This window comes from Taudactylus pleione, unplaced genomic scaffold, assembly GCF_031769625.1.
Source record: "Taudactylus pleione unplaced genomic scaffold, aTauple2 ptg000372l, whole genome shotgun sequence".
Taxonomy (NCBI): Eukaryota; Metazoa; Chordata; class Amphibia; order Anura; family Myobatrachidae; genus Taudactylus; species Taudactylus pleione.
The window spans coordinates 8,305,415-8,328,942 of record NW_028284773.1 but is presented as its reverse complement, the minus strand read 5'-3'; the positions used below and the strand labels follow the sequence as shown (position 1 = coordinate 8,328,942).

Below are 23,528 nucleotides of genomic sequence, written 5' to 3'. Positions count from 1 at the left end.
CATCAACGATTTATTATAAAATCTATAGCACATCAAAAAATGCCTGGCACTCTGGGACCCAATGATGGGGCTCACACCCCAAAGGGTTAACAACCACCATAATATCTGCAATTGTTTTCATCAGAACAGAAAAGTTGGAAGTAATTGCAATTCACTGTATTATGAATTAGGGGATAGAAATACAAATCAAAAAAGTTTTCTCTGAAAAAGAAAGAACGTAGTAAAGTAACTAAAGAACACATGACCATATACTTGCCAACTCTTCCGGAACGTCCAGGAGAGACCCGAAATTGGGAGGCTCTCCCGGCCTCTCGACAGAGTTGGTGCTGCACACAGCTGAGTGGTTTGATGACCCGATTTGTGATTGACGATGACCAGTCGCCCGGCCTCTGCTGTAAAATGCATGAATCGCAGCTTTAAACAGCAGGGGGCACAATGACTAGAATGGTACATCATGCTTCGGAGAAGGGTTGACCCCTCTGGGACTCTCACAGAGGTGGTATAAAGAAAGTTGGCATGTGTGCATTAGAAGCATGCTAGCGTCGCCTCCTTCACTTTTTACTCTGTAATGTAGATGCTCCGCATCACTAATCACCAGACATGGGTAGTTAGTGCAAATGCATGATTTTTTTTTTTTTTTGATTTTTTTTTTTTTTTTAGAGAAAGGTCATATTTGAGAATCGGTCTAGAACTGTTTTTAGGTCAAATTAAGTTGTTGTAGGCATAGTTTTTTTTATAGGGTTGCTTATCGTCTATTCTTTTTTGCACAACTTCTTAGGTCTGCCAATGATGCAGGAGTGTAATGTGCATTTTATGTTTCCAGTCGGGTCACATACACCTACCTCATCCTGTGCCATTTGTGCTGCTCTGTAATCCACAGCGTTCACCTGGAGTATAAAATAAATAAATGAATGAACGAATGAATGAATGAATAGGAAAGCACACTTTAATTTGCTTAAAGATCAAAATGATTATATACTAAAAGCAAAACAAACACAATATAGATCATACTTGTTCCCTTACGTCAGCTAAGACGATTTAATTAACCAGAAAATTGGATTGCAAGACCATAACTGAAAAAGCATTGATTCTCTCGGACGTCATGCCAGCATTTACAACAATCATTGACTAAGTGACCCTAAGAATTTGACAATACGAGGTCCTTTGTACTGTAACATACCTTGGATAATGCAAAATGTAATTAGTGTTGTTACTATGCCATGAATCACTTAAGAGCTTTTCTCCCTTTATAATGCTAACATTTATTAGCTGGTATATGATATATAGTTCTTTTTTGCTGTCTTCTGCACTTTTCAGCCATATACATATATAATATCAGGCGGATTTGTTCATTTATTTTGTATATATACAGTATATCTTCTTGATGATATAAATACACACTTCACTGAAGGGAGCAAGAAACAGAATTCAACATACTGTATTTAGCAAAAGCTTCAAGAACGCATGTTCAAAAGTTATTAGAAGGAAAAAACTCCTTTTGCTTACATTTACATGAAAACATCTGTATGTGCTAGCGGCTGAGTTGGAGGCTCTCACCCAGCTGGACCTCTCTATCGTACAGTATTAAAGCCAGCCTCAGTCACACAGAGACACCATTGCCCTCCTCTCTCCAACCAGCCACTAGTACAACTTCTAACATTGAGAAGATTCCCAATGGAGAGCGAGTAATAAATGGGAAAACGAGGCTAGTGTGGGGATGTTTCTTTTCGATAAATAAATGTTTCAACTCTGTGTGCGAGTCCTCTCGTTATTACATCATTTTTCCACGTGTGAATTGCAGGTGCGAGTGGGATCTAGATGCCAGGGCACTCTGTCACTTGTGGCTCTCTAAGTGCCAGGCATGTTCTGGAAGCTATTAAAAATGGCCATGACAGGGTTTGCTGGTACATCTAAAGAGCTAGTAAAATAAAAGATTTTCTGACTTTAAACTATTATTACACTTGCATTTTTTGCAGGGCCGAATCCTAGAGGATACAGCCTTATGCTGACTAGCCTGGGCAGAGTACACGCTGTGTGTCCACCCTTCTATAGTGCCACCAGCCATGGCTAGTAAAGCCTAGTGCTGGTAGAGGGGGACCCAATGCTTTTTGTCCAATGATTTTTCCACTACCAGCCTAGGCTAAAAAGGACCAGGGTTCGCAAAATACGCGCTATAGCGAGTTTTTACGTGCTACAGGCATATGTGGACCCGGGTTTTAAAACAGAGCGGGTCCCACAGGGCGCGCTCCGCTGTGTGAGCTGCAGCAGCCGAGCCAGCTGCTATCTGCCTCCCATATTACCCCAGCTACTATCTACACTTGCCCCCCCTCTAGCCCCAGTGGTGCCCCAGCTGTTATCCTGACCCCAGCACTGCCCATAAACCTCTCCTTGCCCCCCCAGTACTGCCCTAGCTGCTATCTACCCTTGCCCCCTTCCTACACCCAGCACTGCCTGTCCCTAACCTCCTCCTTGCCTGCAGTACTGCCCCAGCTGCTATCTACCCTTGCCCTCTCCTTACCGCAAGTACTGCCTGCCCCTAACGCCCGCCTTGCCTCCCAGTAGTGCTCCAGCTATCTACCCTGCCTGTTCCTAACGCTCACCATGTCCCCAGTATAGCGCAAGCTGCTATCTGCCACTGCCCCCTCCCTACACCCAGCACTGCCTGCCCCTAGCCCCCTCCTTGCCCCCCAACACTGTTGCAACAGCTGTCTGCACTTACCCATCCCTACCCCCAGCTCTACCCCAACTTCTCCCTGCCTTTACCCCCAGCTCTACCCCAACTGGAACCTACTCCCAGCACTGTCCCAATTGCTTCCTGCCCTCACCGCCATTTTATGTGACCCAAAAACAGTGGAGAAGGACCCACATTTTGCAGAGTGAGGATTCCCCGGGACCCACAAATTTATTTGCTCAGCGTGATCAGTGACAATTCTAATTCTGCAGGGTATTCACACATTTTTTTTATTTTTTTTTTAAATCAAATTCTATTTTTAACAATATAAATACTAAAGCCTGCATGGAGCCTACAGCAGCATCAGGATTTGGAAACTGTTGGGGATCAACAAAGAGTTCAATTTAGATGGTCAAAACAACTTTAAGTTATTAAAGTAAATGAAATGGTTTTGACCATGAACCCCGCTAGCAATCAGCTGCAGAACCCATCGGTTTACAAACTAACAAGTAGCAAATTTAGCCCACAAAGTGTGTTGCTAAAACTTCTAAATAATTTTTCGGTCACCAATTGGTGTTAATGGCTCATTTGGAACTGGTCCTGATAACATTTAGCTACTGATGCCTTGAATGCACACAGCGAATACACTTGATTCCAAGTTGTAATTTGGGGCAGAATATACTGAAGTCTCTGCTTACAGCTTTGAGCCACTTTTTATCCATCAACATAACAGCTCTTGCAATGCAAATTTTAAATATGAGTGTGCTACAGTACATGCATAAGACTTTAAACCTTAAAAGAAGTTCAACTTGAGATTATATATAGATAGATAGAGATGTATATCTCCAAAGCAAGAATAAAAATGTCCACATCACCTTCAGTTCTTCTTCCTGAAGTCTCCTAGCAATCTCTGCATCATACTTATCCCGAGTTTTAGAGCCTGCTGTCAGTTTAGGTTGCGGGGCATCTTTGGGTCCTTTCGAGCGATGACCTATGGGTAATTAAAGATGAATATTTATTATGAAAAAATAAAAAAAAACAAGTACATTTTATGTTACCTATAAAAGACAACTATTTCACCCAATACCAAGTTGAGCAACACTAAATTCCTCCAAGATAAAACTTTATTTATTTTTTTTTTAAACTACAACAATAATTAAGAAATATGATTATGGAAATAATGTTTCCCCCCGGTCTCATGGTCAATTGTTCACCTAGGGCACCCGGCTCGCTAGTAATATGGGAAACTGTAACCTTTATGCTCTTCATTATATCCTCAAACTAAACAAAGAGTCTAGGTAGAAACACAATAGATTTTCTAAAGGCTTAACAAATGTATTTTTATAGTTCTACCTTCATACACAGTGCAAGTCAGAATTACAGAACTGAGGCAAGCGTGCAGTGACTCTAGTGCCGCCAACCAGTCTCACCCAATGGGGAGGAAAGATCATTTCTAGAAAATGTAATGGTTGCACAATGGCATGGTAAAAGGTAAAACAATTGCCTTAAAATAGCTTTATAATGTAATACTAAATAGAAAAGATAGGTCACGTGGTATCAGAATTAAATACAAAGGCTTCAATGAAAGAAAATAAATTTGAAATAAAGATCAGCAACATATACTGAGAGGTGTATTAATTTGAAAGAAACATTGATTGCAGAGAGATGATTCGTAAAGATGTCACTATGGTAAATCACTACCACCACCAGCACCACCACCACAAGTAGTAGTTCCTTTATACCTGGGTCTCTGTGTCTTTCATCATGTGGTGAAGGTGTTCTGTGCCTGTGCCTTTCATGCTCATATTCAACCCTAATAGCTCTTTTATTAGCTCTTGAATTAGAACCATCCTGATGATCGGGTATGCCAGAATGTATTGAGTCCAGGTCATGACTGTGAGACCTTCCCCTTCCAGGTAAATTTTCACCGGAGCTTGCTCCATTTGCATTCTGGTTATCAAGATCCTCATGTCTGTGTGTCCTAGGTGGTGGTGGCCTTTGAGGTTTGTTTGTTTTTGCAGATGTCCTAGTAATGTGAGTTTCAGATCTATGAAAGTCAGAGTTCTCATCTCTGGAAACTGAGCGCGGTTCTGCTGATCGTCCACGTTTTCTATCATCATTGTAGTGGGAAGATTGCTCAGATCTAGGAACAACCCTTTCCTTTCTGTTTCTCTCAGGTCTTTCATTCCTATGGTGTCTATCATATTCTGACATATGTTCCTTATGTCTATCCCTACGGTGGCCTAATCAATGAAGGAATATCATAAAAAGCAATTAGGTAATATCCATTATAACACACTCCTGATTATCCCCAGAAAGAAAGTGGCTCTAATCAGGTAACATAAGGCCTGATTCACAGTTGTACATAAACCCAATGGTCTGCGTACAACTCAGATGTTTAATGATCAGCACATGCGCAAGATATGTACTGCGTAAGTGCCGATCACTGACTGCTAGACTCAGATTTCCTTTTTATGTTGTGGGGATACTTAAACTTTGCAGGTATCCTCCAAAAACAGTTGATTTCGGGTGGATTTCTCACAAAATAGTGTTGAGAAATATGCCCCAGTTTAGATTTCACATAAATGACCTCCTCTACAGTCACCAAGGTATAAACTTTATTCAGAACACATAGGGCCCGATTCTCAGTGTTTCAATGGTGTCTGCTTCCAGTTATCCCATGCAAACATCCATCTATTATCAGAGTCTTATGCGGGTACACACTGACCTACATATCGGATGTTCAATTCAATTGAACGGCCGATATATCGAGTGTGCATCGGCCAGTGTGTACCAGCGATATGTCTGAACGACGACGTTCACAGACATATCACGTCGGCTGTGCTGCACAGCCGATGCCCAATATATAGTATCTACAGATACTGTATATTGGGGCATCGTGCTGTACACTTGCTGGCGGTGATTGACAACTCAAGTGGGCGGTATGCAGACCATTATGGGTTAAATTATGTGGGACAGGCATGTGTGGGTGTTATATGCATTTACTAAATTATTTGAGTTAAAAAGGGGTGTTACGGGAAAGTTGTATTTTGTAAATGTTATTTTACTGCCAATTTCTATATTTTTACTCCACCATCATATACAGGTTGAGTCTCCCATATTCGAAATGCTCGGGACCAGGAGCATTTCGGATTTTGGATCATTTCGGTTTTCAGAATACCTTGCAGGGGGGGTCCGGGAGATGTCACAGGAAGCCTGGCGTGTGCAGCAGAGGGGTCCGGCAGGTGTTACAGGAGGCCTGGTGTGTGCTGCGGGGGTGTCCGGTGGATGTCGCGAGTGATCCGGCGGGTGTTGGGTGAAGTCCGGCAGGTGTCATGTGAGTCCCGGCATGTGCGGCGGGGGTGGGTCCTGCAATAGGGTCCAACAGGTGTTGCAGGTGAGTCCGGCGGGTGTCATGAAATGCCTGGCGTGCGCTGCAGTGGGGGGAGCGCGGCATATAGACCACGCCCACACTGCTAGTGATTGGTAATTAATCTGTGACGTCATGACGCCAGGTCACGTCATGACGTCACGGCTGCAAAAAAAACCTTCGGTTTTTGGAATATTTCGGATAATAGAATTACGGATATGGGAGACTCAACCCTGTACTGTAGTATACTTTTTTTTTTTTTTTACACTGAATAAATGAAACCCCTGTTCTAAGGTGAGCTCATAGAAGTGAAAGCAGGCGCTTTCATCACAGGACACAGCGCACAACTGAAATACCACAAGAACACACATTAACAAAACACATTAACTTCACTCCCTTAAGATGTTTAATAAAAAGAAAAATCAGTTGGAGATCTATAGTAATCTGTAACAGTGTTAAGCCGCGTAACCACGAAACGATTCGCTCCATGAGCGATTTCGTTTAGGGTGTCCCTCGACATTGAGCACACACACTGAACTATATAATTAACGGTATCATTCAGTGCCGACACCCTCACTCATCCCCGAACCTGCACAACCTGACAATATCGTCAGGTTGGACAGCAAGTTCAGGCGATGAGCAACGTTGTCAACGACCAGCAGGAGTGCGCATCGCTGGTCGTTAATGGCATATGCACTGGACGATATAATGAATAATATCATTATCGTTCATTATATCGTCTAGTGGATACGCGGCATTAGATTTAGAATCTGGGAACTGTACATGAGATCTTGAACTTGCATCTGGGAGTTACAAGTGGCTTAAAATGACATTAAAAATCACCTTACAGGAATTTTAATGTACCCCAAGTTAGAGTCTTTTAGTTGCTGAAAAACATTTGCTTAATCTAATCTTTCCACTGTTAATAAAAACATGTAATAATGAACCATTTGACACCTTTAGAGAGCCCCAAATACTTTGCTTATGGCCACTAACAGCCTTCTATACTACCCTGCAATTTTATTGTCTACTTTTTTGGGTTTCAGGGTGATTTCTCCACTTTTCATCACTTATGGGTAAACCTTGCAGACCTCCCACGCAACCTCTACGATAAGCATTTTCTAATTGATTAGCAAAAGTCGAGAGAAAGTGCGCATGCTGAAATAGCCCGCAAAGTGTCCGGTAATGTTACCTGCTGTAAAATCTCCACTTAATGCAGATTTGATTTGAGTTTTAACAAAAACAGACTGTGTCCAAGACCGTGGAAGAAATGTACTCAAATAAAAATAGGCTATTGGGTATACTAGATTCATACTATGAATAATAAAATATAAGCACATACTGTGCTCAATCATGAGGCCATATTTATTTACTGTACTATTTAAGTGAGCCAAAAGGGGTGTGATGGGAAAGTTGTAATTTGTAACCTGGAATATTTGTTATTTTACTGGCAATTTTTATATTTTAACTCCTCCATACGGATTGGCATCATATACTGTTGTATACTTTTTTTGCACCGAATTAATTAAAAACCTGTTCTAAGGTGAGTTTCTAGAAGTGAAAACAGGTGCTTTCATTGCAGGCCACAGCACACAAGTGAAATACCACAAGCACATATATAGATTAACAAAACACATTAACTTCACTCCCTTAAACTGTTTAATAAAAGAAAATCAGTTGGAGATCAATAGAAATCTGTAACAGTGTTATGCTGCATACACACGGTCAGATTTTCTTAAAGATCTGAACGATAACGATAGTAAAAATCGTTCATATCGTTGACATGTTGAGCATACATCGACCAACGATATCTGACATCGACTGTTTGCAGTAAGATTTGGACGATTTCATTCATTTTATGGATGTCAGAAATTGTTCATTGTTGATAAAATCGTTCAAATCGTTGTTGAAGTTGTTCATCGTTATCGTTCAACGAAATCGATGATCTGACAAATCTGATCCTGTGTATGCACCACTAGATTTAGAATCTGGGAAACTATACACACAATGGAGGTGCCAGAGATGGCTTTGCTTCAATCTTCTCAAGTACAAAATAAATGTGAAGACATCTAGACTATAGTCATGAACCAGGATCTAGTGCAGTGGTTCCCAAACTGTGCACCGTGGCACCCTGAAGTGCCTCAGGACACTTGCAGGGGTGCCTCAAGGTTGGTGGTCCAGCACCAAATCAAATTATTTATGATCAATGTAATGTAATTATGTGGACAAACAGAAGCGCAAACCTGTCCTCCAACACATAATGAACATAAGGATGACAGGTAAGCACAATTCACTTCACTTTACTATTTTACTACATTTTGTTCTGAATTTCTCAAAAACAAATGTTTGGTTTAGGGGTGCCGTGAAAACAATGCCGATACTCTAGGGCGCAGCGATTCTAAAAACTTTTGGAACCACTGATCTAGTGAATATAAGAGCACACACACACACACTACACAAGAGCAAAAAGGTAACCGCTTAATACTTCCATTAGGATTAAAGTAAATTTAACATTTGTATATAGTAATTTTGATTAATACTCTTCTTTCCAGGCCATAACAATAGAAATATTAAAAAAAAGTTTCTTATAGTCCAAAAAAAGCATACACAGAAAGCACACAAAATGTAACATATTTGATTATGTTTTCTTTGTGATTATTACATACATCTTATGAAAATTACTAATAAGCTACACAGTTTGTAGGTTTATATGTTACAACTAAACCTTAAACATTATGGGGTCAATTCAATTGGTTGCGAGTAATGGAGCATACACATGGTCAGATTTGTCAGACTTGTCAGATTTGTCAGATGAACGACTGAACGATTAAACGATTTGGACGATTTGGACGATTTGACCAAAGTTTTGAACGATTTGGACGATTTGAACGATTGAACGATTTTTACCTGCATTAAAATGAATGGAATCGTCCAAGTCTGACTGCAAACCCATCAGATGTCAGATATCGTTATCTGACAAACGGGAACGCGCATCGTTGATCGTCCATCGTTCAGGCATGTCAGATATGAACGATTTTTCATCAGATATGAACGACTGAACGATTTTTAAATCGTTATCGTCCATATCTGAAGAAAAAATCTGATCGTGTGTATGCACCATAATGGAGCATACACACGGTCAGATTTGTCAGACTTGTCAGATTTGTCAGATGAACGACTGAACGATTTGAACGATTTGAACGATTTGAACGATTTTACCAAAGATTTGAACGATTTGAACGATTGAACGATTTTTGACTGCATTAAAATGAATGGAATCGTCCAAGTCTGACTGCAAACACATCAGATGTCAGAAATCGTTATCTGACCATCGGGAACGCGCATCGTTGATCGTCCATCGTTCAGGCATGTCAGATATGAACGATTTTCCTTCAGATATGAACGACTGAACGATTTTTAAATCGTTATCGTTCATATCTGAAGGAAAAATCTGATCGTGTGTATGCACCATAAGTGTGGTTATATTTTTGTTTACAGCCCAATAGGGCTGCGAGCAAAAATGTTTGAGTCCAGTTCGAAACCAGGCGCTGAGGGGCCCGGATTGCAGTGCCAACTACGGAGTTGAAAGAATAACTTGTCCCCTTTGCGTATATTTGAACCAACAACTCAGTATAAACTCGTGGGATAGGACATATTTAACAATCTACCAATCTGCCTTTTTCCAACATGCAATTGCACAAAGGCAGCACTCTACCTTCATGGTTCAGATAATATGGCTCTTCTGTGCTTCTTGGTGTAGAATATTTTTTTCTTCTTTTTTCCTCTCTCTCTTGTAAAACTCGAGCAATGTCCTGATAATGAACAGACAACAGATTGGTTTTGAGCATAGAGCATACATTATTATGCTGTAAAATAGATCACAACTTCTGACATGCTTTGTCTACTGAAGGACAGTAATCAATATTGACGTAGCTTAAGAAGTCATATGCATTATAGATTTAAAATAAAAAAAAAATAAAAAGTGACAAGGCTACTCTGATTTTAACGTAAGCAATGAAATTTGTAAGTTACACGGCATCAGAAGAGACATTATTTTGATTTTATTGAACATTTGTCCATCTAAACTGTGCTTTCAAATTATTCCATCACGAACAGAACTTCAAGAAGAGGAGAATGTCTGAGTAGTCTTCATCTCCTACATTAGTAAAAGATTCAGCCGACTACTGGGTGTTACAATGAATAAAACATTTCCTGTCTGCAGTGTAGACAACGGTTAGTTTTTTATAATTTATCAGAAGAATATCAGCAACTTTTGGGACCACAGTAAGAAAAAATGGTCCGTTTAATTGCAGTTTAGGTTATTGGGTTAACATAACAACTCTCTTGTAACAGGCACAACTTTGATTGATTTAACTGGGATTTATACATGTAATCTCATTAAATTGAATAAGACATTGACATGAATAGGAGAAATTTAGTAAAGTGCATTTTAGACTGGTTGTGTAAATTCACAGTGGGTATGTACTTAATGCACTCCCAAAAACATCAAACTTTTTCAAGTGCGGTGACTTGAATTGAGCGCACAGCTATAGACCAATCAGCATCCAAATAAGGTGTTCCAACACTAAAACAAAATAATGCAAGATAGAACACAACGTTTTTATTTTTCATTTTGACATTCTTTGCGGCAGACTACCAGTGGATGACCTGCCTAAGTGATACTGCATTTTGGCATGGATAATATTTTGAAAATAGTACACTATGTAGACAAAAGTGATTGGACACTGACAGCAAATAGATCAAGATTTAATTGACATCAGTACTTTGTAGATCCTTCACGTGCAGTGATTACTGCAGACACCCTTCTTGGTAAACTGTCCACAAGTTCCTGGACAACAGCAGGCGGTATGTTTTGCCATTCTGCCTTAAGTACAGTGACCAACTGCGACACTGAAGGTCGAGTCGGCCTAGAACGCACCCTTCGCTCTAATTTGTCCCAGAGGTTCTCAGTGGGGGTTAAGATCTGGACTCTGAGCTGGCCAGTCAATCTGGGTTACCGAATTTTCTGTATACCAGTCCAGCGTCACCCTGGATACATGACAGGTGGCATTGTTGTCCTGATAAAACATTTATTCTTCCCGTAGAACTGCAAGGGCATGGGCCTCCCTATGAAGTGTTCTTGTCGAAACCTCCACATTAATGGCCATTTGGAACTCGTGTGCAACGGTATGCATTTCTCTTGCGCAGGGGTGTCAAATCTGTCTACACAGTGTATAAAAAAGGTTTAGAAATTACTGAATGGTGAACTAATATTTGTATTGTTGGAATTCCATGTAAGTATGTTTCTAACTGCAATATCAGAAAGATAAAAAAAACTTACCGTATCCTTTAAGGATTATCACCTAGTATTTATTTATGAAAAGTGATCATTAAAATAGTTACTTGCTACTTCATTTAGATTTGTTGTATAATTGTGTGAAATGTTGCAAACACACTGTTCTGAGTCCTTTATATCATATAGCCTGTGAGCTGTAGGTTTGCAGTCTACTAAATACAGCACAGACCAGGCAGTACCAAGCTGTAAATTAAATCCGAATACACCTTTCAATTTTATTGCAGTTGGTACACAGGAAAAATGCCACATGAGCACAATATACGATATATTGCTCCGACGCAATAAACTACTAGGTATGAGATCATGCAGTCAGGATACCAGCGGGCGCTATCCCGCCACCCACATCCCAACATAGGACTAAAAATAGGTGTCGAAATCCTGACGCTTAGCTTTACGGACCCCCTGGGGAACTTAGAGCTAGGCATCCCCCTGGGAGGGTTATGGTAGGGAAAGGGGGGTTAGGATTAGGCACCACTAGGGGGGGGGGTAGGTTTAGGGTGCGGGGAAGGGGGGTTAGGTTTAGGCACAAGGGGGGGGGAAAGGTTAGGGTTAGACACCACTAGGGGAGGGTTAGGGTAGGGAGGGGTGAGGGTTAGAGTACTTACCTGCTGCATTCTGAATTCTGACCAGTCGGGCTGCCACTGTCTGTACTTGATCCGGCGGCTAAACACACACCGACATACACGTACCGACGTGCGCAATGCATCGTTACATCGGTTGTCGTGCTGCTGGGTCGCATTATCGTTCGCTGTGTACCCAGCAAGAGTCACAGTTAACCATCTAGATGACCTGCTCTTCTAAGATAGTTCTGGATAAAAGAGCCCCTTTATTGCTCAGTAATCAGAGTTTGCGCTGATACCAGTTAAACATTAGCTAACATGACAATCTGTTCCTGCATGCTGAGATTGTTGCATGCAGAAAGCATTGTTAGCAGTGAATAAAGAATGAATAAAACTTAATGGTCTGATTGGAAGGGAAACAGCAGGTGCTGTATGTGAATAGGTCATTAAGTCATAACTTAATGGAAAGGTAGCATCCTAATAAAATTAGACACATGGCATATTGCCCAGACCTAGAGACACAGGAGCCAACTTTTTTTTAAAGTGATTGGAGGTGCTCATTTTATTCCAACCCCCATATGCTATGATTAGTGGCTGAAGCATCACAAAACATCAGGGCTGCTGAAGCAGCCACAGCACCCACAGAAGGAAGAAGGAAGCCCGTGAAGGTGCAGCCTTATTTAGATGAGATCATTTGTTTTAGAAATCTTATCTAAAAAATTCATTGGTCTGTTTTTTGTTTTGACCGGTTATGCAAATCGGACACCCCTACACGATTTGGATGAAACCAACACAAGGTGGACAGGTTTTAGGTGGGTTAGGGTCCTGGTCGGACCTCCTGTTGGTGTACGCTGGGCAGAACTTTGACCCAGGGAGCCTATTCTAGGCCTTCCACTGGATGGATGTCGATGAAAACTTTACAGAGGGATGCCTAATGGAGTGATTGGGGTCGGACCTCACAGCAGAGTGCGCTGAGCAGAACTTTGACCCAGGGAGCCTGTTCTGGGCCTTCCACTGGGTGGATTTGGATGACATCACATAATAAAACAGAACTTGGAGGATTTAAACTCTGGCAACACCAGGTACTTCAGCTATATTATATAATAAATTAAAAATGGGGGATGCCATTACCACTGGGTTATGTATAGTAAGCTGTGGAGACTGGCACTAACCAATTAAAGACTGGCTCCCACCCCCTATATAACCCCTCCCCTTCCACTAGAACCTCAGTCTGTGTTTAACAAAGCCAGAGAAGGACCCACGGAAGTACTGAGAAACCAGAAAACCAACAGGTAACTTGTAAGAAACAAACCAATTTTTACGGTGAGTAAACATCGTATTTCCTTTTTCATCCATCTGGGGGGATGCCATTAACTCTGAGATCTACCAAAGCAAGCCAATTTAAAAGGGAGGGAGCGTCAAAACCAGCAACTCAGAGAATTTTTTGCCAAACACTGGTGTCCCACGCTCCAAAAGTATGGAAGCGGTAAAATTTTGTAAAAAAGTGTGTATGGATGACTAGGTAGCTGCTCTGCCAAGGCACCATGCCCAAGAAGCCCCGACAGGACGAGTCGAGTGGGACCGAATTGAAGCTGGAACCGTCAGATCTGAAGGCAAATATGCCTGCTGAATGGCAGAAGTGACCCATCTAGCGATGGATCCTTTCGAGGCTGGCCAGCCTCTTTTTGGAGTATCAATCAACACCAACAGCGAATCCGTAAGCAGTGCGCTCCAAGTAAATGCATAACGCACGTACCACATCCAACACGAAAAGGAAGAAGCTTCACTAGTCACTGAAGCCTGGCGAAAAGCTGGAAGGACGATATCCTGTTTAATGTGGAAAGCTGATACGCACCCTATCCTCATGAAAAATGAAAAGCCGATATTTACAAGAAAGAGCCGCTAACTCAGAAACTTTTCTGGCCGAGGCAATGGCAAAAAGAAAAACAACCTTCAAAGTGAGGTATTGCAAACAGATTCCAATGACTCAGAAAGGTGCCTTTTGAAGTGCTTCCAAAACTAAATTTAAGTCCCAAGGAGGAACCAGCGGAACATAAGGAGGCTGTATGCGAAGAACCCCCTACACGAAGTTTTGAACTTCAGGAATGGAGGCCAATTTCTCCCTTAAGGGAGAACAATCTAAGACCCTTAACCAACCCATCTTGCAGAAAAGACAAAAGTAGAGACATATGAAACCTTTCAGGTTTAAACTTGTGTTGTTCACACCAAGAAATATTTATCTTCCATATCCAATGATAAATCTGGGAAGTGACTGGTTTGTGAGCCTGTATCAGTTTTCACAACAGATTCTGAAAACCCTTTGGCCCTCAAGATGTTGGCTTAAAGAACCATGCTGTCAAAGCCAAGCGAGGCAAATATCAGGGTGACAGCATGGACCCTGAAGTAACAGATCTGGACGCAGGGGCAGACGATAGGGAACGACTGCCAACATGTTGCGAAAAATTGCGTACCATTGACAGCGCGGCCAATCTGGAGCCACCAGAATGACTGGCCGTGCCACCGATCGAAACCGTTGAAGTACCAGAGGAGGAAAGATGTATCCCAGCCGGATCACCCAAAGTGCTGTCATGGCAGCCTCCAGGGATGCCTGAGGATCCCGGGACAGAGCTCAATTCTTTGGAAGTTTCCTGTTGAGACAGTTAGCCATTAGATCTATGTCTGGAGACCATCATCTGGAAAATATTCCGCGAACACTTCCTGGTGTAATTCCCATTGTCCAGGATGCAGACTGTGGCGACTTGGAAACCCATCTTTCTGTCCAATGAAGGATGTGAAAAACCTTCCTCATTGCTCGCCAGCTGCGTGCGTCACCCTGCTTGTTTATATAAGCAGCTGCCGTGGCATTGTTGGATTAGATTTACACTGGTAGGCTCCTTAGATAGGATTGAGCCTGAACCAATGCATACCGAATCGCCCTTAACTCCAGTATACTGATGGAAAGAGAAGCTTCCTGGACGATCCAAAGACCCTGTAGGTCATGGGTGGGCAATAAGTGGCCCTCCAGCTGTTGTTGAACTACACATACCAGCATGCCTTGCAACAGTTTTAGCAAGGCCAAATAGCAAAACTGTGAGAAGGCATGCTGGGATGTGTAGTTCTACAACAGCTGGGGGGCCGCTTATTGCCCACCCCTACTGTAGGTGCAGGTCTAGAACCACCACCCCCAGCCTGATAGGCTGGCATCTGTGGTGACAATGATCCAATCCATTACTGACAACTGGCAACCCCTGAGATTTACATCCTGCAGACACCATAGGAGTGACTGACGGGTCTGCAGAGATAATCTGAACATCTGCCTGTTTTATCGAGGGTCTGACTTTACCCATCGATGAAGCAATTAGTTTTGCAGTGGTCAGGCATAGAATCTGACGAAAAGGAACAGCTTCGAACGAAGATACCATTTTTCCCAGTAACTGCATAGTCCTGAGGACTGATATATAAGGCATCTGAAAAATGATCCTTATTCTGGATTGAAGATCCTGAATCTTTGCATGTGGAAGAAACACTCTGACACTGGGTATCGGAGAAGATCCAAAAATACCATCCTCTGAAATAGAAATAAATTTGATTTGGGAAAATTGATGATCCAGCCGAATCTCTGGAGCATGCCTATGGTATTCTGAAGATGTTGCAATAGGACTACTGAAGGTGCCCTTATCAATAAATCATCCAGATAAGCCAACACATTGACCCCCCCCCCCCATCACTCCCGAGTAAGGAGATCATTTGTGCCATAACCTTTGTAAAGACTCTGGGAGCGGTGGACAAACCGAATGGCAGAGCCTGGAACTGAAAATGCTGATGCCCCACTGCAAACCACAGAAGATGATGACCCCTCCATATAGGAATATGAAGTTAGGCATCCTTCATATCTATGGAGGCCGGAAATTCCCCTTACTCCATGGAACAAATGACTGACCTTACAGACTCCATCTTTAACCCCCAGAGGTTGAAAATGGGATGAAACGACCAGTCTGGTTTGTCTACCAAGAACAGACTGGAGTAAAACTCCAGGCCTTGCTGTAGTACCGGAACAATTACTCCGGAAACGGAAAGCGCAGAAATTGCGTTTATAAGAGCCGCCTTTCTGCAACCGTCCACAGGGAGAGCAGTGGAAAAGACTCTCTCTCGAACAGTAACCTCCAAATCTAAAATGTAACCCCTGGTTACGAGTCCACTTATCCAAAAATCCGGGTTGGATTGAAACCAAGTTTCCCGGAATCTGAGTAAGATGCTCCCACCATAGGTCAGATCCCAGTGCCGTGACAGTCATGTGGATTGACCTGCTGACTTAGCAGCATGGTGATGGGTGTCGGGGACACCACGTCCCCTGAAGGCACCTGTAGGGGGACTCCTAGGTGTACCCCGGAAGAAAATAGGAAAAATAGAAGCTGCTCTAGTCCTCTTGCACACAGGGTATGTTAAGCCTTTAGATGCTGCCATGGAAATAAGGGGAGAGGTTGAGGGCACCATATAACCCCAAAAAGTGCTAGTATACAAGTTATTCCCAGCGCGTACCACAAAGCATTTCAAATATGACTCGAAATCTGTGTAATGTCTAATCAGAAATTGTTTATTAAATACAGTTAATAAAAATCAATTCATACTAGAATGGTATAAAACAGGGGAGGGTAGAAATTGATGAAATAAATAAAAATAGGTAAGTTAAAATTTTCTGAAAAACCTAATACCGGTATACAGGACAGTATTTACATTTGACAATTAACAACAAATAGTACATAAATGCCACAAAACACTTCACATGCAACATACATAAAAAATCCATGCTTAGTAAGTGGTAGCTATATAATGCAGATAAAGCGACAGTTTTGTTGCGTTCCTTAACAAATAGAATATGCCCGACTGTGATATGCCCTATGCATTGTACTCACCCAGTAATGACCTTAAACAGGTATTGCTTCAAGTAGTATTTTGTAGTTATTAAGTACCTTATGAGGCTTTCTGTACTGCCTCCTTTGGTTAGCTGGTTCCCGTCTCCTAGTGCCCCGGGTTCCGTGTGAGTAAAAGGTCCCTTCTTTCCGGCTACTGCTGGTCGTGCTGCCGCGTGATAGGCAGACTGATAGTACAGATTCGGGTCCAGAGTGCCGCTGTGGTGGTATGCATAGAGGTCTGCCGGCAGACTGATCAGTACATCTGTCCTATGTATCCCACGGTTCGTCGTGGATCGATACACTCTACCTTCGACGTTTTGCCTGATCACAGGCTTCTACAATATAGCAGAGTAATCGATCCTCTGCTCTTGCCATTAAAGTTATTGTGGCTAGGGGCTCAGACAGTCTGTCTCCAGCCATCAGATAATCATATACAACAGGGGTCTTCCACCTTTGGCCCTCCAGCTGCTGTGGAACTAGTCATCCAAGCATGCCCTGCCACAGTATGCTAAAACTGTGGCAGGGCATCCTGGGATCTGTAGTTCCACAGCAGCTGGAGGGCCAAAAGGCTGAAGACACATGATATACAATGTACTAGACCACTACACTCCAAATATGCAGCTGTACAAAATATACATATACACAAACACGGATATGCATATGTTACACTGAATGAACATGTACCTATACAATACAAAGCAGTACTCACTAACCAGAACAGTTTACCATACATCATATATTATTATCATATCAACAGTCCCTCAGATAAAAGTGAAGACCCATACTCTCATTATGTCCTTTAGGTGATAAAGTACCTAACCTGTGTATCCATTGCACTTCACACCGCAAGAGTTTGCCAGCGCGGTCACCCCGACGTATAGAGTCGACGGAGATTTACAGTTTGGGTGAGGTGGTGGACAATGTGAATTTGGCCATGAATACACAAGGATCGGAAGCTGAATCTATTTTGCTGGAACGCCACTTAATTGATGAGACGGAAGCAATTTCTCTGGAGCATCTATATAAAGATTGGATTCGCCTTAAACAAAAAGAAATTGACACTCTGTATCACAGGATTATTACTATAAATCTTTGTGTATTCCCAGAGGATTTAGGGTGCGTAATGCACCGACTATTGGCAAATTCAATGTTTACTTTTGTAAAAGATGGATCGCAGTGCTCAACAAGTGCAGCTTCGATCTTTTCTTATTAGTGATCGAAGAATCAACTAGAGAATTATCCCAAATAAAGGATAATATCAGTACTTTTTGAAGCTGCACATAAGGGAGTATTTGAAACCAATCCATCAACTAACTGGACTGAGAAACTGGCTAGCCAAGTGGCAGTATATAAACGCGATCTAATTGCATTCAAATAGAAAAAATTGGATAAAGTCAATATGGACTATGAACAGAACCGTGTGTATCCCTGGGTGAAGAGCACGCATGCAGCGTCAGGATGGTCATTCTGATTCTTCTCAAGATCTGCCCTCTACCAGTGATTCTGATGGACAGACAAGAAATGTAGGGTTAGTAGTACCCCCTTTCGGCACTGGTGGTTCCACCAATCCCACAGCTGAATCAAACTTTAGGAGATGGTCCTGGCTCTTGCTGGACGTTCTTGGGCACCCTGAAGCCTTCTCCACAGCTATTGAACCTCTCTCCTTGAAATTCTTGATGATCCGATAAATGGTTGACTTAGGTGCAATGCAGCAATATCCTTGCCTGAGAAGCCCTTTTTGTGCAAAGCAATGATGACTGCACGTGTTTCCTTGCAGGTAACCATGGTTAATAGAGGAAGAACAATGATTTCAAGCTCCACCCTCCTTTTAAAGATTCCAATCTGTTATTCTAACTCAAACAGCATGACCGAGTGATCTCGTCTTGTCCTCGTCAACACTCTCACCTGTGTTAACGAGAAAATCACTGACATGTCATCAGCTGATCTTTTTGTGGCAGGGGTGAAATGCAGTGGAAATGTTTTTGGGATTAAGTTCATTGTCATGGCAAAGAGGGACTTTGCAATTCATCTGATCACTCTTCATGACATTCTGGAGTATATGCAAATTGCCATCATAAAAACTGAAGCAGCAGACTTTGTGAAAACCAATACTTGAGTCATTCTCAAAACTTTTGGCCATGGCTGTATATGTTTATATCTGTATCTGATGGCTGGAGACAGACGGTCTGTAGCACTTATTGCTAGTGAATATGCCACTTTTCTGTTTACGATGGCTACTATGGTAGCGGACTGCCTATGATGACGTCATATTGGAGCATCTTCCGGCGGTCCCGCTCCCCAGGCAAGTACCACGTGGTGACGGTGGAGGATGTCATAAGATCAGTGTGTTTGTAAAATTTTTTATCCTGATGACGAGACCATAACATGGTCTCGAAACATTGAAACAATATTGCTGTGTCTTGGATGTGTTATATTAAGTGCCGACTACTGCCGTATAGTTATTGGATCAACTGTTTGGGGATACCCAGGAGGGCACCTGCACTTAATACATGAATATTGGGAGTGCTGCCTTTTGAGAGAAGACACATACACACTAATATATATATATATATATATATATACACACATACACACATATATATTCATACACAGATGTACCATAAAAATGTGTGGAAATTCTTCCAATCCATAATATATATGATAGCCATTCTAGACAAAAAAAAAACACAACTATCAAAAGTAGGAATCCGATGTTGTAGTAAATCAAGAGGGGGTTAATCTGTCAGAGCTGAATGTATGAGGGATACATGGCTTTTATATGTTGTGTATAAAAGTGGTTATCGCATAGAAATTATATATAAGTATATAAATTTACTCAAGTAACGGGATTAATTCAGGATCTATATTTAATCCTTCGGTTGTCTTGTTCCCATTGTGAATATCTCTGCTTCTTTCTTAGCAAAGGTTCTTTCTATAGCTGCTCCCCCTCCAGTTGGTCGTGACTTTTTTTAAACCTATAAAATGTAGGTCCGATGGGTCGCCGTTATGTTTCCCAAAGAAGTGTACTGGGATGCTGCGATTATTTATTTTTTTTGGCTGTTGCATAAGTGCTCTTGGATCCAGAGTCTGAAAGAAATGAAACCTAGGAGACTTTGGTTTTGGTATCGATACGGGAAGGTAAGGACTTTTACCTCATGTGACCTGAGAAATAATTTTTAGTAATTCTGGGCCAAACAGGAAACCTCATTCAAAAGGCAGTGCCTCTAAAGCATGTTTGGACTCTGTCTGCCTTCCATGTTTTAAGTCATAGAGAATGTCTGTCAGAAATGGCCAAAGCAGAAATAGGAGATTGTACATGAATCATATCTATTAAAGCATCACCTATATAGGTCAGAGCCTCCAAAATTTGATCAGCTATAGAACTAGCTTCAGACAAATCCTCTGATTTAAACCCAGCAATCATCTGGGTCATCCAGAAATTGATAGCCTTTACCATCCAGGCACTGGCCAGAACAGGCCTCAGTGAGACTCCTGACAAAGTGAAAATAGACTTAAATACGGGATGGGATTGAAATGCCAGCGGCGGCTGCCCAACAGGATCAAGATCCCGACAGAGGCAGGCAAGTACCCTAACCTCCCCTGTCCCCCCCTACCCCTCCCTTAGTGGTGCCCAACCCTAATCTCTCCCCCTAGTGCCTAACCCAACCCCCCCCCCCTTTCCGCTACCGAAACCTAACCCTCCCTGGTGGTGCCTAACCCTAATCTCCCCCCAAAACCTAACCCCGCTAGACTCCCTAATCCTAACCCCCCCCCCCCCCCCCGCGGCTAACTCTAAGGGCACCCCATACTTGACTTCATTCGGGATGTCGGCGTTCCGGCGTCGGGATTGTGATAGCCGTCGGTATTTCGATGCCTAACATAACTCCCTAACCGGCGTTCCGCTGTCGGGATTGTGACCGGCGGCCGCATCCCCTAAAATACAGCCTCATTCTTCCTATTCATAGGATCTTTAGAAATTACAGACTGTTGTGGGAATAACAGTATTCCTGACCAGCCTAGCAATAGGAGCATCCACCACGGGTGGAATTTCACAAAGCTTGATATCCTCTTCTGAAAAAGGATAAAGATACTTGCATTTCTTCGGAATTTTCAAAATGTGAAAATTCTGGGAAAACAGATACATGTTTCTTTAAAAAAAAAAAGAAACTGAAACAGTCACTGGACTAGCTGTTTCCTGTAGATGCAAAGTCTCCCTGACCGCATCGATTAGCATAGACACCACTAAATCAGAATGGGAGTCATCCTCCCAGTTTGAGGTGTCTTCCCAGTCATGATCTAAGTCCTTCTTCCTGGGAAGAGGCGGCTGAAACCTTAACTCCAGGAAAATCCACTGAGGACTAGCCTGAATGGCTATTAGTGGCAGTAGCCCCTGCTGACGTTACCACTTTCTTTAGGGACATTACCATCTCAGCGAGACATTGTCCCATATCCTGGGCCCAGCTGGACTCTATCGAGGGATCAGGCAAACTAGTAGTCTGAGCACAAGGTAACATAACTGCCTAATAGTGATGTAATTCACCTATGGTCTCAACGATAGACCTGGCCCATTCAGGCATAACCGACTGTTCAGCCGAACCTTCCGGTAATGAATTTCCCTGTGAACAACCAGCACAGAGTGATTCTGGTTCCGTACAACCTTTTGGCAACTTATCACATTTTGTACAGGTATAAAAAGGGAGCGAGTCCTCTTTTTTGTTACCCTTGTCTGGCTTCTCCATATTTGAGAGAGAAAAGACATTTCAAACCAATACAGATAGCTACCTAAATTCCTCTGGAAAAAGTGTAGCACTGTTTAAATAGAAAGAAACCATAGGAGGGGTCTTTTTTTTTTTTCATAAAAAAAACTGCTTCTGAAATGACAGCAAAGAGAGGAGGCTTAATAAGACTCTAATTCACCTAACTATTTAAATGCAAAAAAACCCACAGACTCCTGAAGTCCACATTCACTTGCAAAAAACCAAAGGCAAATAAGAATCTTCAATACAAATAATGTATGTTACAGCCTAAATTCCTAAGAAACAGTGCAGTAAAGTTGGTTATACATACATAACAATGTTAGAAGACCAACATATATCACCAGGTAATAATCCTGGTGGTATAATAATCCTGGTTTAACGGCTTATCTGATAAAAAGCCATCTCCCTGTACTTTGCAGAACTCCGACAGCGCTCAAGCACCCGCCAAACTAGTGTTTGGGGCGTGTGCTATGACTCCCCGTGAGCCTGCAGTCCTGCTTCATTTAGGACGCTTGGCATCATCAAAGGAGTTTCCTAGCCACCTGTGCCTCCTCCATAGATCCACAAGGCGTGTCTAAAATTTACAATTAAGGGATGGTTACCGATAGCTATATTATTATTATTCTCCTTTATTTATATGGCGCCACAAGTGTTCCGCAGTGCCTTACATAGTACATAGAATAGGTGAACAAGAAACAAGTAACTTACAGTACATTACAGTGTAGGACAAGGACACGACTTATATACATTGCTGAAATAGTGATTAAAGCACTCACAATAAGCTGCCGGGAGTGGGTAGTCCCATGCTAGGTACCCTAATGGGGAGTAGAGAGTAGAAGAAAATGTAAAGAGAAGCATATGAGGGAAGAGGTCCCTGCTCATGAGAGCTTACATTCTAAGGGGAGGGGCAGACAGACAGGTGTGACACAGAAGGGGAAGATAGAAAGGAAAGAGCATGAGGTGGGTTAGGATGTGCTGAAAGGCCTTGATGAAGTAGTGGGTCTTGAGAGCCCGTTTGAAGATTTGTAGAGAGGTGGAGAGTCTGATAGGGAGAGCATTCCAAAAGGTAGGGAGCATATATCTTTCCTCTGTGTAACACAGTGGATAACAGGTTGAAGATGAACACTTTCTATATCAGGAAATTATTTATTTATTTCATCCATATCGAAAGCAAATGCTAAAAACAGCTTGTGGTGACATGCTATTACTTTATATTGCCGAGAGTACAATTTGGGTCAGATAAGAGATTTTCCTGTTACTGGCAACAATCCAGTGGGGAATTTTGCTTTCGGGCCTATTACTTCAAAAATGTATTATTTTGAAATATGAGCAGTCAGAAAACCTGCCGTAATATACCAGGACTGCGTGATGCCAGATAGAACAATGCTTCAATATAATGATTGCCAGTTACAGAAATCAAACTGGGATAGTTTTCAAAGTCTGAATGTGGCAGAAAGTCTCCACCTAGCAGGATCAATTTATCTGGGCAGATTTATGAGTCATGTAAGCATCTAAGTACACAGCCATTCAATTTTTCAGAGTTGTATTTTTTTCACAGTGAAAAAGCTGTGTTCAATAGAGCGGTGCCCTCATATACCTATGTTTTTTTGAGCCGTATAGTGTGTGGCGCCTTTTGCAATTACCATTCTGTGCATTATTTCCTCATTTTTTGCTTCTTAGTTTGCATACAATGTATTAGCTACTTAGGATTAGTTTTATATCTCAAAAGTAATTTGTATAAAGTCACAGATAAATAATGATGCATGGCCAAAGTCACTGGCATCAGACTTGCCTTATGACTTTGTACCCTAGATTGTCTACTTTTTCCTTGTTTGCGCTACTTTTGCCTCTTAGTTCATTTATAGTGTATGAGGTACTGAAGACTAGTGTTTTGGAGCGGC

At 42.0% G+C, this 23,528-nt stretch overlaps 1 protein-coding gene across 2 annotated transcripts in view; it reads right to left on the bottom strand.

Moving 5' to 3' along the window:
- CCDC50 (coiled-coil domain containing 50) overlaps nt 1–23,528 on the bottom strand; it is a 107,908-nt gene that overhangs the window by 26,709 nt on the left and 57,671 nt on the right. The window contains exons 5-8 of one of the 2 annotated variants that reach the window (XM_088444807.1): nt 9,757–9,853; nt 4,414–4,914; nt 3,547–3,662; nt 843–887 (exon numbers count right to left, since the gene is read on the bottom strand). In XM_088444807.1, the coding sequence (XP_088300933.1) occupies nt 843–887; nt 3,547–3,662; nt 4,414–4,914; nt 9,757–9,853 (759 nt within the window). The remainder of the gene's footprint in view (nt 1–842; nt 888–3,546; nt 3,663–4,413; nt 4,915–9,756; nt 9,854–23,528) is intronic. The other variant, XM_088444808.1, reaches the window with a different exon arrangement.